General features: G+C 39.3%; 2 protein-coding genes across 5 annotated transcripts in view; one reads left to right on the forward strand and one right to left on the reverse strand.

Annotated features, from left to right (window-relative positions):
• fpgs (folylpolyglutamate synthase) overlaps positions 1-3,721 on the forward strand; it is a 52,430-nt gene extending 48,709 nt beyond the window's left edge. The window contains exon 18 of the transcript XR_005943810.1: positions 3,332-3,721. The gene's annotated coding sequence lies outside the window, so the exon portion shown is untranslated. The remainder of the gene's footprint in view (positions 1-3,331) is intronic.
• A 2,011-nt stretch (positions 3,722-5,732) lies between these two features.
• Positions 5,733-15,782, reverse strand: part of LOC121281088 (transforming growth factor beta receptor type 3-like) — a 163,882-nt gene continuing 153,832 nt past the window's right edge. For all 4 annotated transcript variants that reach the window (XM_041193745.1, XM_041193747.1, XM_041193744.1 and 1 more), the window contains 2 exons: positions 13,453-13,566; positions 5,733-8,911 (listed from right to left, as the gene is read on the reverse strand). In XM_041193745.1, the coding sequence (XP_041049679.1) occupies positions 8,793-8,911; positions 13,453-13,566 (233 nt within the window). In that variant the 3' untranslated portion in view covers positions 5,733-8,792. The remainder of the gene's footprint in view (positions 8,912-13,452; positions 13,567-15,782) is intronic.

Raw genomic sequence — 15,782 nt, forward strand, 5'->3', positions numbered from 1 at the left:
TTTTGCATTTGAAAAATTGCAAACACACCCATTTTGTGCATTGTCTCACTGATGCTGTTTCCTCAATCTTTTTGGCAACCATACAAACGCCTCCCCTTAGCTCATGATCTCTCATCTGCATAGCTGTGCCACTCACCTAACAGTGCTGTAATTAATAATTTGCTTCTTTTATGTCACTACTGCACCCTGGAAAGGGTGCGCCTATATAAAACAGACACAACTGCTCCCTTAGTCACCTGATTCAGGGTAGAAATGTAGAGTTTGAGAGCTTTGCATGCTGATTTCTAACTTTGCCAGATATTTTTCAGTTTTAGTCTGAGACTTGCACTTAACCCTCATGCACACCACCACCCGAACATAAACAACTCTAGACAAGGTATAGCATTCTTCTGGTATATCTCTCTCTGCCATTCTTATGGACAAGCAGCAGCAGCGCAAGAAGGTAGAAAAACGCAGTATAGCAGAAGATGGTAGCATTCAGGTTACATTCCTGGATGGCTTTTTGCCTGGCATTTGTAGGAGTCTCGTCTGCCTCTTCCAGGATGACTTGCCAGTCTTTGTGAAAACTTCATTGTCTTCAGTCCCCACCACAAACTCTATCCCTCTCCCTGGCAACTGCTTTGAGACTGAACTAGATTGTTTGCAACCTTGGTGTTGCATTTGACCCACTTAGAGGTTCCAACCACATATCTGTGCCATCACTACTGCTACCTCCCTAATAACACCTGAGTCTTCCCTTGCCTCAGCACATCAGCTATTGAAATCCTCCTCAATGCCTTTGACTTAACTATTCAAACGCAGTTCTGTCGAAGGGTCATGAGGACTCGAAACGTCAACTCTTTTCTTCTCCGCCGATGCTGCCAGACCTGCTGAGTTTTTCCAGGTAATTCTGTTTTTGTATTCAAACATATTCCTGGCCTGCCACCCATCTTCAACCCTGCATAAACTTAAGCACATTTGAAACTCTGTTGTCCGTTTCCTAACTTGTACTAAGTCCAGTTCCAACTCATCATCCCCATGTTTGATGATCTGCACTGGTTGAGCAACACTTTAGATTTTTAAAGTTCTCATCCATATTTTCAAATCCCTCCACGGCCTTGCCCATTCATATCTCTATAAACCCCTAATCCCTACAATACTCCACAGGATATCTGCATTCTAACATTGCCTAATTGTTTCAGTATCAGCTCTGGCCTCTCATGCATTCCCAATATTAATTGCTGCACCATTCATGACTGTGCCTTCAATAGCCTAAGCTCTTGAATTCCTTACCTAAATCTTACTTTCACCCTTTAAGATGTGCCTTAAAACCTATCTGTTTGACCGAGTTTGGTCATCTCTCCTTATATGACTGTGTGTCATTTTTGAAATGCCTTGGAATGTTTTACTAAATAAATACAAGTTGTTCCTCCCCATTATTGTCCATTTTTTGATGCTTATAGGAATGGTGGGGGGAGCTGTAGTGGAGGGAAAGTGCTGGGGAATTATTTGGCAGGCTCCGTATGAGTTTCCCAGACCCCAGATTCACCTGTAAGAGTGATGACATACTGCTCCATGCTAATAAAAATATATCATCTTGCATAATATTCGCTATTGGTAGTTCAGCAATGCTGGACTTTGGGAGCAACATCAAACCCCTTGTTCAGGAAATTGATTTCAAAGCAATTGCTTGCCTTAGCCAAAGCAATTTAAAAATTTAATTCAGCTTCAACTGGATGTGCTATACTGTGCTATAGTAATTGTTTACTTCCACATCAAGATGCCCTTCCCCTACCAAACCTAAGATTGGTGGTCCATTTTGACCATAAAAAGAGATTTGGGTGTCTTAATGCATGAATCACAAAAGGCTTGTATGCAGGTACAGCAAGTAACTAGGAAAGCTAATAATTTGTGAGAGGAATTGACTACAAAAGTAGGCAGATTATGCTTCAGTTGTACAGGGAGCTGGTAAGACCACACCTGGAGTATTGTGTACAGTACTGATCTCCTTAAGGCAAAATGTAAATGTATTAGAAGCAGTTCAGACAAGGTTTACTAGATTAATACCAGGAATGGGCAGATTGTCTTATGAGGAAAGGTTGGACAAGTTAGGCTTGTATCCAATGGAATTCAGAAGAGTAAGAGCCAACTTGATTGAAACCTTTATGATCCTGAGGGGTCATGATAGGGTGGATGTGGAGAGGATGTTTCCTCTTGTGGGAGAATCTAGAACTAGGAGTCATTTCAAAAATAAGGGATTGCTCATTTAACACAGAGATGAGAATTTTTTTCTGAGGATTGTGAGCCTTTGAATATTAAGGCAGAGCTGGATAGATTCTTGGTTAACAAGGGGGCAAAAGGTTATTACGGGTAGGCAGGAGTGTGGGGTTGAGGTTACAATCAGATCAGCCATGATCTTATTGAACGGGGGAGCAGGCTCAAGGGGCTCAGTGGCCTACTCCTGCTCCTCATTCATACTTTGGTCCATGGAAGATGTCACTGTCACAGGAGAAAAGAAAATTCACCTCAAGTGCTAGAAAATTACACTTCAAACTACTAAATGACATTGTAAATTGGAATACAGGCAAGAGATGGGTGGTTTATGAAAAATAAATCACGCATTGGTTGACAGGATTCACTCTTGTGTTTAAACGTTCTAAACATAGGTCCCAAGATATATTGATAGAACACATACTGGAAATCCTTAACTTGCATATTTTACTATACAATGTCTCCTGCTGTCATGCCATCCTGTGAATAAAACTATGCCATGTCCTTATGTACTTTTAACATTTATGGTTGACCACCTGATATAAGATGCTGAATTCACAACCATTGACAAAAAGTATACAATGGAAGATTTGAGAAGTTGTGTGGCATTTGTGAATGACTTTCAAAATAAATTATTATTTTGAAAGTCATTCACAGGTCAACTGTAGTCATTAAAATGTTGAGCCTTAGGGTTCAACCTTTGTTGAACAAGCTGGTTGAGAAATTGAGTCAGGTTTTACATGAGCAGTAATACAGTTAACAGATCTGTTATCTGCTCTTCTCTGCATGTTGGTAGGCTCATAAAAATGAGTATCAATTCCATTGTGAATTTTTAAAGTAATTTTTTTAGTTGAGATTTCTACAGTAGATTAACAGTTAGTCATTTATTGTTTAAGATGTTCTCAGTTTTCTTTCTCTATTCCTTCCCCTCCCCTTATTGGCGTATTAGCTAAGCCCTGGGAACAGGTGTTGTGCTCCTACTACTTAGCCAGTTTTACTGTAAGACTGAATGCCATAGTTCTTAATAGGTGTCTGGAGACAACTTACACTTACTATTTTTTCTTTCCCTTTCTTCCAATAGGCAGAGTCCCTGAACTCTTTTAGTCATCACCAATGTTCTCAACTCTGCATGTAGTGTTAATTGGTATTATTCAATTTTGTATGATTATTGGTTAAATATTTTTTTAAAATTCTAGAGCACATGTTAAAGAATAATTTTTAGATTCTATTAAATGAGTTAATGTCTTATTGAGGAGTTCTTAAACATATTGTCGTCATAATCTTATACAATATTATTGAACATGTCCATTAATGGTGCTAGGCATGGTGGTTCTGTCAACCTTATGACAGAGGACTTACTTTGGAAATGGCAAAAAGTATAACCATTAATTTTCTACTACCACAATTCACATTACAAGCAATAAACTTGCTCAAGTCTGAGTCCTAGGCTGATTTTCTGGTGCACTTTAATGAGACTATTTAATCCTCAGCAAACCTTTCTATTCAGTTCTATTTTTCAATGTTGTAATAATGGTTTACATGATTTAATAGGATTTTGTTAAGTTTACATGATTCTGAGTTGTTCATGTTCCCAGAACAGTTAACAAACTTTATAATACTGACAGAATAACAATATACATATCTCTTATACAAGACTGATACAGGTCAATAATTGTCTCTGTCTTCTTCGAAGACATTAAATCATTTGTAACTTCAGAAAATACATACAGAAATAGAATTAGAGCTTCTATAAAACAAAACAGTTTATATAAACAGAATACTTAGAATTTTTCAGCCAGTAGTGCTACAGCTTGAATGAATAATCTGGCAACTGGAGACTCTGTAGGGTCAACACGTTTCGGTTAAAAAGTACATGCTTCACTCGATCCTCAAATTTTTAATCCATTCTGTTGATATCAAGTTACTATGCAAATTAAAAGTATCTTAATAGAAATGCTTCAGTATTGCTGAAACAAGAGCCACTTCTAAGCTTTTCGTCTTGCACTCATCAGGACACTCAAGAATACCAAAATAAGGGGAAGACAACAATTTGTACTGTATGTGTAGAGAGTACTGATTGGTTGGCAAGTGGTGTTGCCATGGAGAATACACCACTGATGGTGACCGACAGTTAACTGCCAAGGATTGTTTGAATGTATATACATCGTGCCTGTTTCAGCTAAACAAAATAGGTGACAGCCAGTCGCTGACTCATTCCTCAGGGCAATGCCTTGACCAATCAGGCTGCCTGGTTTAAATTTCAAACAATGCTTGGCAGTTAACTGTCAGTCACCATCAGTGGTGCATTCTCCATGGCAACGCCATTTGCCATACAATCAGCACTCTTTACACATACAGTATAAATTGTTGTTTCCCCCCTTATATTGGTATTACGAGTGTCCTGATGAGTGCAAGACAAAAAGCTTAAATATGTCTTTCTTTAAGCAATACTCAAGTTCTGTACTACCAAAAATGCTTCAGATGATGGGATAACAGTTACTATTCCTTACACACATTTGTATACACATCTGGGTCAAAAAAGCAAAAAAAGATATTTTGGTTTTAAAAAAATCAATAAAATTGACTTAAAGACTCTTATTAGAAAAAAGGCACACAAATCTCAACTTTTGCAAAGGCACAAATATAATGCTATCCCCTTTCAAAACTGTCAAAATGAAATTATAAAATGGAATTGATTTAATAAGGCTTTTCCTTTAAGTACACAAATGTTAGTAAGGAGTTTTTGCACAACCATAAAGGATCATCTGAAGTTGCTTTGTGATCTCATTTTGCCCTTTTACTTGTGGAAATATAATTTACACTTCAAAAAGTGCAAATAATAGTTACCAGCAACATAAACTTAGCTAAAACGACCAGGTGTATTTTGAATGATAAAAGGTGATATAAGAAAGAGATATTCTAAAAGCAAAGAAATAAACAACATACACAAAAAATTTTGGGAAACTCAAGAGCCTCCTTTCTACCAGGATGTCCTCTGGATACACATAACTGCTGTTTGTTCCATAGCAATGTGGAGCACCTATTGCTTTAAAATTATGAAGTGATTTGATAGGGTAGACGTATTCACTTGTGGGGTCATAAAAAAAATGAGATTGTCACTGCAAATCCAAAGGGAATTCAGGAGAACCTTCTTCACTTAAAGAGTAGTAAGAATGTGGATCTCTCTACCATAATTAGTTGAGACAAACAACATTGATTCCTTTTAGGTTACAGTGGTGACATCCAATAGCACTAGTTATCAACTGAAAAGAATGTGACCAATGTCTTGAAGGGCAGCAGATGTGACTGAAATTTTTAGGTGTAATTCTGAACTCCACCACATCCTTCTGGATGAGTATAAAATAGAATTTATAAAATGAAGCTGGCCTTTTGGATATGATTTGTTTGCTTACAAAATCATTTTTTTCCTTAAGTTTTTGTTATTCTGACCTCTTTTATGTCACCCTGATATATATATTCTCTAGCCAATCTTTTTGTGTCTTCACTAACATCATTCCACGTAATTTGTAAATGGAATTAAATACTATTCATATCCAACCATCATAATAGTACATTTATATAATTTCTGTATCCAACTTATTTTTTCTTCCCCAAGCTTGATGAGATCTGATAGCCTCTTGAATTAATCTATCCTTTTAAACCTTGGAAGTGTGTGTTTTATTTTCCTAACTTAAAAAGAACTGAAAACTTATTGTGACTTTACTGGTTGTTTGCTAATGTGGTATGATGTGTTAACCAGTTGGATGCACTGAGCTCAATGTCAGTTTACACTGATAACTATAAGGTGCTTCGTGACATCGGATTAAAAGGCCTTAATTTTAAAGTTTTAATGCAGCTCCTTGATTCTGTCAAAGTTAAACCGTATGTCGTAATTTAATATGATCCAATATATGCTGCTTGCACAGTCTTCTAAACATGATCCTATATATATATTTAAGAATGATCTCAAAAGGCAAAATATTTTTCTTTGAAAAATTTGCTTGTCTTAATGCATAGCTCCCCTAGTGAGATAATGAGCTGGAGAAATACTTTTCAGCCTCCAAATGATGCGCTGCCATTCATCTTATTTAATGTCTTGATTGGTGTAGGAGAGGCCTGAATAAACAAGGTCAGCTCATCTGAATATAAGTGCGCTGGACGGGATCAGATTGGAATTTTGGGTGCTATCAGTCAGGAAAGGGCTGCCAGTAGAGGAGAGAACAGCAGGGGGAAGGTGAAAAACCATTATTTTTAAACAGAGTGTCTCCCTCTGCATCAGTTTCAAATGGTATTGGTATTGTAATATTGATGCTTGAGCGCCTGTTTTAGGCACTTCTGAGAATACTGCAACAATCCTTTCTGCAGATTACATTGTGTTGTTAAACTCACTCGGGGATATTGCACACTCTATGATGGTATATGATGGTAGGTGCTGTCAAGTGAGGTAAAAATGTCTGCATAGCCCAAGAGGGGATCTTGTAGGAATTAACTGGATGAAGCAGGAGGCATATCTATTCCAGGTTTTCATCTGTACTCATATGGAGGCTCTAGTGGATACCAACTTCAGTCTAGTCAGAGTCCCTCTACAACAACATGCATTTGTGCAGCACCTTCAATGTAGTAAAATGTATCAAGGCACTTCAAAGAAGTGTAATCAGACAAAAATTGACACGGAGCCAAAGGAGGAGACAATAGGACAGATGACAAAAAACTTAGTCAAAGATGTAGGCTTTAAGGAGTGTCTTAAAGGGATTGGGAGAGATTTTAAAGGAGAGAATTCTGGATGATCTGAACAGCAAAAAGATAGAGCCTATAATGGTGGGGAAAGGCAAGTGGGAAATCAAGAAAAATTCAAAGGTGGAGGGATGCAAAATTTTGAGAGGGTTGTAGAGTCAGAAGAGGTTGCAGCGACAAGGAGGAGTGAGATCATGAAGAAATTTGAACACAAGGCTGAGAATTTTAAAATCAAGGAATTGCTGAACTGGGAACCAAAATAATTCAGCAAACACACAGGTGATTGAGTCTTGGCTTCTCCTACAGTAGTCCTTTAATATCCCTTTCTTCCTCTTTTAAAAGATAATTTTAGTGTAATTGTATTTTCTGCACTCTGGCCAAGTAAATTACCAAACACATGCATTCATATAGCACCTTCTTGTGGCTGGTATAAAGTGGTTTTTTCCCCAAATAGTAATGATTTGGAAATTAGGTTGAAATAGGGCTCAACTGAATAGACAATTGTCATTAGACATTAATGTTCTCTTTCATTGGCTGGCAGTGAATTCACACAAATAGCTGCTGGATTTGCATTTAAATCCTGGCAAACGCAACACTTTGAACTGTGATCACTTTAACAATCATCTCTAAGGCCGCATAGATATAGTGCTCAGTCGGGTCTTTGTTTTATGGCTCATGTGAGCTCATAAGATCATGATTCTGATGATATTTAATGGCATTCCTGGTAGTTTTAGTTTAATTATGCAGTCAAAAACTGTATCCATGATTTTGCTTTTACATAAAAAAACACAATTAAAAACCTGTAAAGCTGGTTTACCTTTTTTTAATTCCCTGCAACATACCTAATTTAGAGAATATTCCTTCACAAGCTAACTCTTTCCTTTTATTTACTTGGCCCATCATGATCTTCAATTTTCCCTTTTTAAAAAAAGAATGTTGCTACCAGTGATATTGCAATTTAATACATGCAGGGTGCAGAATTTCCCATTAGTTAAATGCAGATTATACCTTAATAAAATTGTGATAACTATAGGAGTGTTTTACTCCTATAGCAGGGAATTGTACTCAAATGCGGCATGGAACAAAGATGTAGGCTACAAAAATGCAGCTCAATTCTCTGACCTGTACTCCTGTTGATTGCAACTGCCTGATGTGGCATAAGATTGTGGAATCACCCCCTATGTCATAAATATTCAATTTCTTGCTTTGGCTAAAAATCATGCTTAGCTGAAATTTAAAGGGATAAGACTGGTTATGGTTGCATTTATATAGGGGAGAATAAACTATATGACATCATCGATGACAAAGTACACCCCTATAGTGTACATCACCATGAATAATCTCTCCTGTGAGAAAGAGAGCAAAAAACTTATTAAATCCTCACAAATATTTAAACAATACTTAAATATTAAAAATACACAAATACCTGAATATTCATGGCTTATTAAGGCCTTATGTTCAAACGATAGCAATAAATCACTCAGACTTTGACCCTTGTGGTTTAAGACATCACTTGAACATTCTGAATGGATTACTGTACTAAATTGTAGTCAGTCATTATTCCCTAGATGCCTGGTAATTATTAGTTGGCAGTGCTGTTGTTGGAGTTGCTGATGGTATACTGTAATGCTACCAATAGTATTTTTTTAAAATTCAGTAACAACTACTAGGTTTTCTTTGCAGCTATTAAATTGGTCATTTTCAAAGATGTTTTACCGTTGAATTCGTCAGAGGTTACTCAGGAGCATTTTGCAAAAATATAACAAAGTATTTTAAGTCAGTGTTGTCGAAAGCATTATAGATGATGGCTATGCAACGCTGCTGGTAGAACATGGGGTACTTTGGGTGCTACTAATGCTGTGGTTTGTGCTGCTGTTCTCAGATGCAGGTGGATTAGTGGGAACAGGCTGTTTCTTTTCAGAAGGACCTACAAGACAGAAATAGGCAACAAACTAATAAACAAAGTTTTACCAGCACAAGCATGTCATAAACACCTCCAAACATTTACAGTATTTCCTTATTCATCTCCAAAAAGAGTTGTCACCAGTGTTAATTTAGCCAAACATACACACAAATACATACATACATATATGGGACATACAAGTGCTCACTAGTAAACTTAGTACATACCAGGATTTATTTTGCAGCTCATTTTAGGCTTAAATATTTAACTGGTAATGTAAGCCTTGGTCAACTTCATAGTGAGCTGATTATCCATAATTTGGTGGGGTCAATTCAAATGACTTTTTTTAAGCTACCTGAGCAACATTGGCCTTGTGCAAGAAGTAAGCCTAATTGGAAGAGGGAAAGGTACCATAAAATCATGCTTAATTCGAATTTAAAGGGATGCGGCTGGTTACAGCTGAGGCCACAGAGAAGCTAACATTTTCTTTTACAGTTCTTAGAAAGGTTGAAAATGCCTTTAACAGGATTTACTATGATGAAAGGAAGGAAATCAAATGGAAGGAAACTCAATGTGGAGGCACAAACTGGTGTGTGTGTGTGTGTGTGTGTGTGTGTGCAAATGAGGGACAATAAAGCACGTGACCTCCTTTTCCATGGCTGGTGAAGTGGAGTGCTGTTGACCGAGGAGACTTATTCTGTTTGACACAGCAGAACAACCTCCTCCAAGGACAACAGTGCACCATAATTAGTAGGTTGTGATCACCAGGTTCAATACTGTGTACACTTTTTCTTTAATTCTTTAATATTATGTGTACACTAACTGCAGGATCTGAAAATAAATGCAGAAAAAGATGGTGTATTTAAGGAAGCCAGCAAGGCAGTTGAACAGTACAAGATTATATACCACAAAGTGTTACCTGTTCCACACTTACTGATCACCTATGTCGTTGTCACACAATCCTACAGGCCTTTCATTATATCTCGAGCAGATTTCAGCAGTGCACAGATTTAAAAGTGCAACTTGTAATCAAGAGTCTTATAACATATCTTCCAAGGATATCACATCTCAAATCTAATCCATGCGTACTTTCCTCAGCAATCTGGGATGTATTCCCTAAGGACCACTTAGCTTTTGTACTTCGAGCGCTGCCAACCTTTTAAGTACCACCTTTTTATTTATTTTTATCCTATCCAATTTCTCTACTCCGTCCTCCTTTACTGTGACATTGGCAACATTGCTTCTGTCTTCACAAAAGAATACAAAATACTTGTTTGTACCTCAGTCACACTCTCAGTCTCCACTAGGTTTCCTTTTTGGTTCCTAATCAACTCCACCCTTATTTTGACTATGATTTTACGCTTGAGATTTTATAAAAGAACTTAATGCTCCCTTTTAGGTTACTTGTCAATCTTTTCTCATATACTCTCTTTTCCCCCCCTAATTTCCTTTCTTGGTTCTCCTCTACAGTTTTTGTAGTCTGCTTGATTCTCTTTGTATTATGAACCTGAGATTTATCATAAGCATTTTTTTAGATGACCTACCTATCTGAATCATAGTAATGTGTTTAGACTGCACCTATCTCTTTTTAAATGCCTCCCCATTGCTTGTTTACTATTTTATCTGCCATTAGACCTGGGCTGGGAAGGCAACATTGGGAAAACATCCAGATTCCTGACTCTCTACCATGTCAAAAGTAGATCCCTGATGTGATTTTTCAGTGGCAGGCTAATTAATGGCCAGAGCACATGCTCACCATCGAATAAGGATAGTGGGCAGCTCCCAAGATTGGAGAGCCAATGGGAAGCAATAATACATCTGAGGTGGGAGCTGCCAACATGGGTAGGAGAGAGAGAGCATGAGCTGGTGTGTCTCCATGTTAAGGTGAGCACTTATGACCATTTTTTTGAACATGGAGGGGGACTCCCTCCACAGAGCAGCCTCTGACTGCAGCTCTGTTCATCATATTATGGCCAATATGGGGAGGAGTAGGGGGTTTAAAAAATCTACCGGAGCATTGGTCCCCTGACTGGCCACCAAAAGCCACCTCCTTTCATTGGCCATGTTTTAGCCATTGCAGGAGGCCTGACTGCTGTCTGGAAAATTCCAGTTGGTGCAGGAAAGGGGCCTATTTATCTTTATTGACTATCCGCTGCTTGTGGGCAGGTAGCTGTTCTGCCTCTGACCCGGCCTATTTCAAAGGGCGGAACTGTGCTGACAAAACATCCGGCAGCAGGACATTCCAGGCCCACCTGCCTCCAGGGAACCAACAAGAGGGAAAAACGTACTCAACCTCATCCTCACCAGCCTGCCTGCCTGCCTCAGATGCACCTGTCCATGACAGTATCAAAAGGAGTCTTTGTGGAAACCCTCCATTGTGTTGTGTGGCATTACCATCATGCTAAATGGGATAGATTACGAACAGATCTAGCAACTCGACTGGGCAACCATGAGGTACTGTGGCCATCATCAGCAGCAGAATTGTACTCAACCACAATCCACAAACTCATGGCCTGGCATATCCCCACTCTACCATTACCACCAAGCCAGGGGATTAACCCTGGTTCAAGGAAGAGTGAAGGAGGGCATGGCAGGAGCAGCACCAGGCATACCTACAATTGAGGTGTCAACCTCGTGAAGCTACAACACAGGACTACTTGCATGCCAAAAAAGTATAAGCAGCAAGCGATAGACAGAGCTACGCGATTCCACAATCAACGGATCGGATCTAAGCTCTGCAGTTCTGCCGCATCCAGTTGTGAATGGTGGTGGTCAATTAAACAACTCAATGGAGGAGGAGGAGGATCCACAAATATCCCCATCCTCAATGATGGGGCAACCAGCACATCAGTGCAAAAGATAAGGCTGAAGAATTTGCAACAATCTTCAGCCAGAAGTGATGAGTGAGTGATCCATCTCAGCTTCCTCCAGAGGTCCCCAGCATCACAGATGCCAGCCTTCAGCTAATTTGATTCACTCCACGTGATAAGAAACGACTGAAGGCACAGGATACTCTAAAGTCTAAGGGCCTTGACAATATTATGGCAATAGTACTGAATAGTTGTGCTCCAGAACTTACTGCACCCCTAGCCAAGCTGTTCTAGTACAGCTACAACTCTGGCATCTAGCTAGCAATGTGGAAAATTACAGAAAAAACAGGTCAAATCCAAGCCAGCCAATTACCACCCCATCAATCTACTGTTGATCATCAGCAAAGTGATGGAAGGGGTCATCAACAGTGCTATTAAGCGGCACTTGCTTAGCAATACATAATTTGGGTTCCGCCAGGACCACTCAGCTCCTGACGTCATTACAGCTTTGGTTCATACATGGATGAAAGAACTGAGGAGAGGTGAGAGTGATTGCCCTTGACATCAAGGCAGCATTTGGGGCGGTGGGGGGGTAGAGGAGAGAGAACTCTCCGCTGGTTGGAGTCATACCTAGCTCAAAGGAAGATGATTGTGGTTGTTAGAATTAATCATCTCAGTTGTAGGACATCACTGCAGGAGTTCCTCAGGATGTCCTAGGCCCAACCATCTTCAGCTGCTTCATCAATGACCTTCCTTCCATCATAAGGTCAGAAGTGGGAATGTTCACTGATGATTGCACAATGTTCAGCATCATTCGCAATTCCTCAGATACTTTAGCAGTTCATGCCCAAATGCAGCAAGAGCTGGACAATATCCAGGCTTGGGCTAACAAGTGGCAAGTAACATTCGTACCACACGAGTGCCAGGAAATGACCATCTCCATCATCCTTTGACATTCAATAGCAGTACCATTGCTGAATCCCCCACAATCAACATCATGGGGGTTACCATTGACCAGAAACTGAACTGGACTAGTTATATAAACACTGTGGCTATAAGAGCAGGTTGGAGGCTAGGAATCCTGCAGTGGGTAATTCACCTGACTCTCCAAAACCTGTCCACCATCTACAAAGCACAAGTTAGGAGTTTGATGGTATACCCTCCACTTGTTTGGATGAGTGCAGCTCCAACAACACGCAAGAAGCTTGACACCATCCAAGACAAAGCAGCCCGCTTGACTGCCAGCCGATCCACAAACTTCACTCCCTCCACCACTGACACAGAGTGGCAGCAGTGTGTACCATCTACAAGATACACTGCATGAACTCACCAAGGTTCCTTAGACAGTACCATCCAAACCCACGAATGCTACCATTTAGAAGAACAAGGGCAGCAGACATCTAGAAGTTCTCCTCCAAGCCACTGACCATCCTGACTTTGAAATATATCATCGTTCCTTCTATGTCACTGGGTCAAAATCCTGCAACTCCCACCCTAACAGCACTGTGGGTTTATCATCAACACACAGACTGCAGCAGTTCAAGAGGGCAGCTTATCACCACCTTCTCAAGGGCAATTAGGGATGGGCAATAAATGCTGGCCTAGCCAGAGAAGCCCAGATCCCATGAATGAATTAAGAAAATGTTCTGGCCCCATCATGATTCAAAAATCTGGCCATGGTTCTGAAAATCAAATAGTGAGTGTGGCAAACTGATACTGAAAACTACTGGTGACAGATATGAAGTTGGTACTCACCAGTGTGTGAATAGATATACCACAGAGCTGCAATCAGCAATGCTCCAATGACAAATGCACCAAATGCAATTCCTAATGCAGCTGGCATTTCCAATCCCTGGATTGTAGGGAGGCCTAAAAGACATAAATAAGAATGGCTTAATAGAATCAAGTTACAAAATTTAAACTACACCAGACTAAAAGAAAATACTCTAGTCTACTAAGGAGTGATAGATATACATTAGCATCAAAATATTATTTAGAAATTGTATTAGTTAAACTAGATTTAGGAATCTAGGTATGCAGAAATACCTATATTAGTAAGAAACAGTTTCCTTTACGACATAGGAATATTGTAGCTCAACTTAAGAATTATTTCAGTATAGGCATTTCAAATGTTGGCTATTTTAAAAGGAAGGTTACCTCAGCCAGTTGCATTTTCAAAATCTATCTTAAGTAACTTTTGTTCCCTTTTTTTCTTTCTATTTGTTTTATTGCTGGTTGTTTGTCTAAAAGTCACCCACCCAGTGTTTCATCATAGTTGCTTTTTGAAGGACATATACAGAATGATGTTTATATGGTCAAATATTACCTGAACATGGAATGCAAACTGTTTTGCTTAATGAAAGCCATGGGGTTGATAATGAAATTCTCTGATTCCCACATGGGTACCAAGTACAACTCTTTGTATTTGAGGGGATTATGTCACCTGATGATAACTGTGTTGGTGTCTCCTTCCCATGCGAAAATTAATGAAGGCATTTATTTCCCCTTGCAAACATAGTGATTATCACTTCCTTAACATGTGTGCACTGCAGACTGTCTGATATGGCAGATGTTTTCTGGGATGGTTTGGGAGGAGGCAGCAACACAAAACTTATGCTAGAATAACCTTTATTTCTATGGGTGCAGCCTTTACAGATTCAGATGTGTGCAGGTTATTGTACAATTGATAGCATAATTCTATGGCAGTCCCCCACTTTGAATCTTCATATCAAGGTAAAGGTGCTAACTGTCAGCATAGTGACAGGTGTCATGAAAATACCTTCAGGATCAGATCAGATCAAAATCTGCAGTAATCAATATTAATGAGAAGTATTGGCAGAGGAAAAAAAGCACAAGTTCAAAAATAGAAAACTATCCATATATATATATATATAACCCCTTCCACCAAAAGTGAAAAACTTATTGGAGCCTACTTCAGCTGTTGAAAGCAACTCCTGATGGACCCATCTTTTTCAGTGAGGCTGTTGCTATGGGCAAAACCTCACCCATGGAAATTGATTTGTACACCCATGCTTTAACCTAAAGAATTTTAATATTTAAGTGAGAACCAAACCTCACTCTGGAAAATCGGGTTCCTCCTGGATTGAGTGCATGAGGTAGAATGTCTAATTTTCTGGCCCTGACAGTCGCTTTACACAGTGTATCCTACATCAGACCTGATCTCTTGTGGCATTGCTCACAGTAAATTACATGAAACTATGGATAAATTGGATAAATTCTGACAACAGATATGGGGATCATGGTAAGCAATGAACCAGCATCTGTTCATAACGATACAGACAGCAGGTTAAGTTTGTGCTGCCTACTGGTTTACATGATTGTTGCATGTAGCCATTGCTACTGGCACTATTTATTAGCTACTGCATCAGCAGAATTGTCTAATATTGTGAAAGGCTAGTGCTACTTAGAAGCAGCTTACACCTCTTAAAGGGGGGATGCAGCATGGCAATAAGTCCTTTGTAAACTGAATCAACCATGTAACACTTAGAAGAATGACTGAGCATGCAAGAGACTGCGCACCAATGTTTTCAGATGCTGCACTGGAGGCCTTGGTACTGGAGATGGAGAGAAAGAGGGACATTCTGAGCTCAAGAAACGCTGAGTGGAAGTAATAACCAGTTACATGGACCACTGAGCTCCATATCTCATTGCAGGAAGAGACAGTGCTAGCCATCATGGGAAGGGACATTGCTGAGCCTGTGTTCACAGGTAGCAATGGGGGGAATCAATGATATGTGTCGCTGCAGACACACAAATCTTACTCCCCCCACAATCTAATCCTTTTTCCTTTTTGATTTCAGATACCCAAGAGCTGTAATTGAAGAAGAGAAAGCAGGCAATAATGACAGAGACACACCACACACTCAATCTTACATTCAAACCTCACAAACACTGTATATCCTTTACAATTAAGAACAACTTGCATTTATACAGCATCTTTAACAAAGTAAAATGCCCTGAGATGCTTCTCAGGATTGTTATCAAACAGAATTTGACACAAGGTCACAAATGGAGATATTCTTGCAGATGATCAAAAGTTTAGTCAAAGAGGTAGATTTTAAAGA

The sequence above is a fragment of the Carcharodon carcharias genome, chromosome 8 (genome assembly GCF_017639515.1).
Source record: "Carcharodon carcharias isolate sCarCar2 chromosome 8, sCarCar2.pri, whole genome shotgun sequence".
Classification (NCBI taxonomy): Eukaryota; Metazoa; Chordata; class Chondrichthyes; order Lamniformes; family Lamnidae; genus Carcharodon; species Carcharodon carcharias.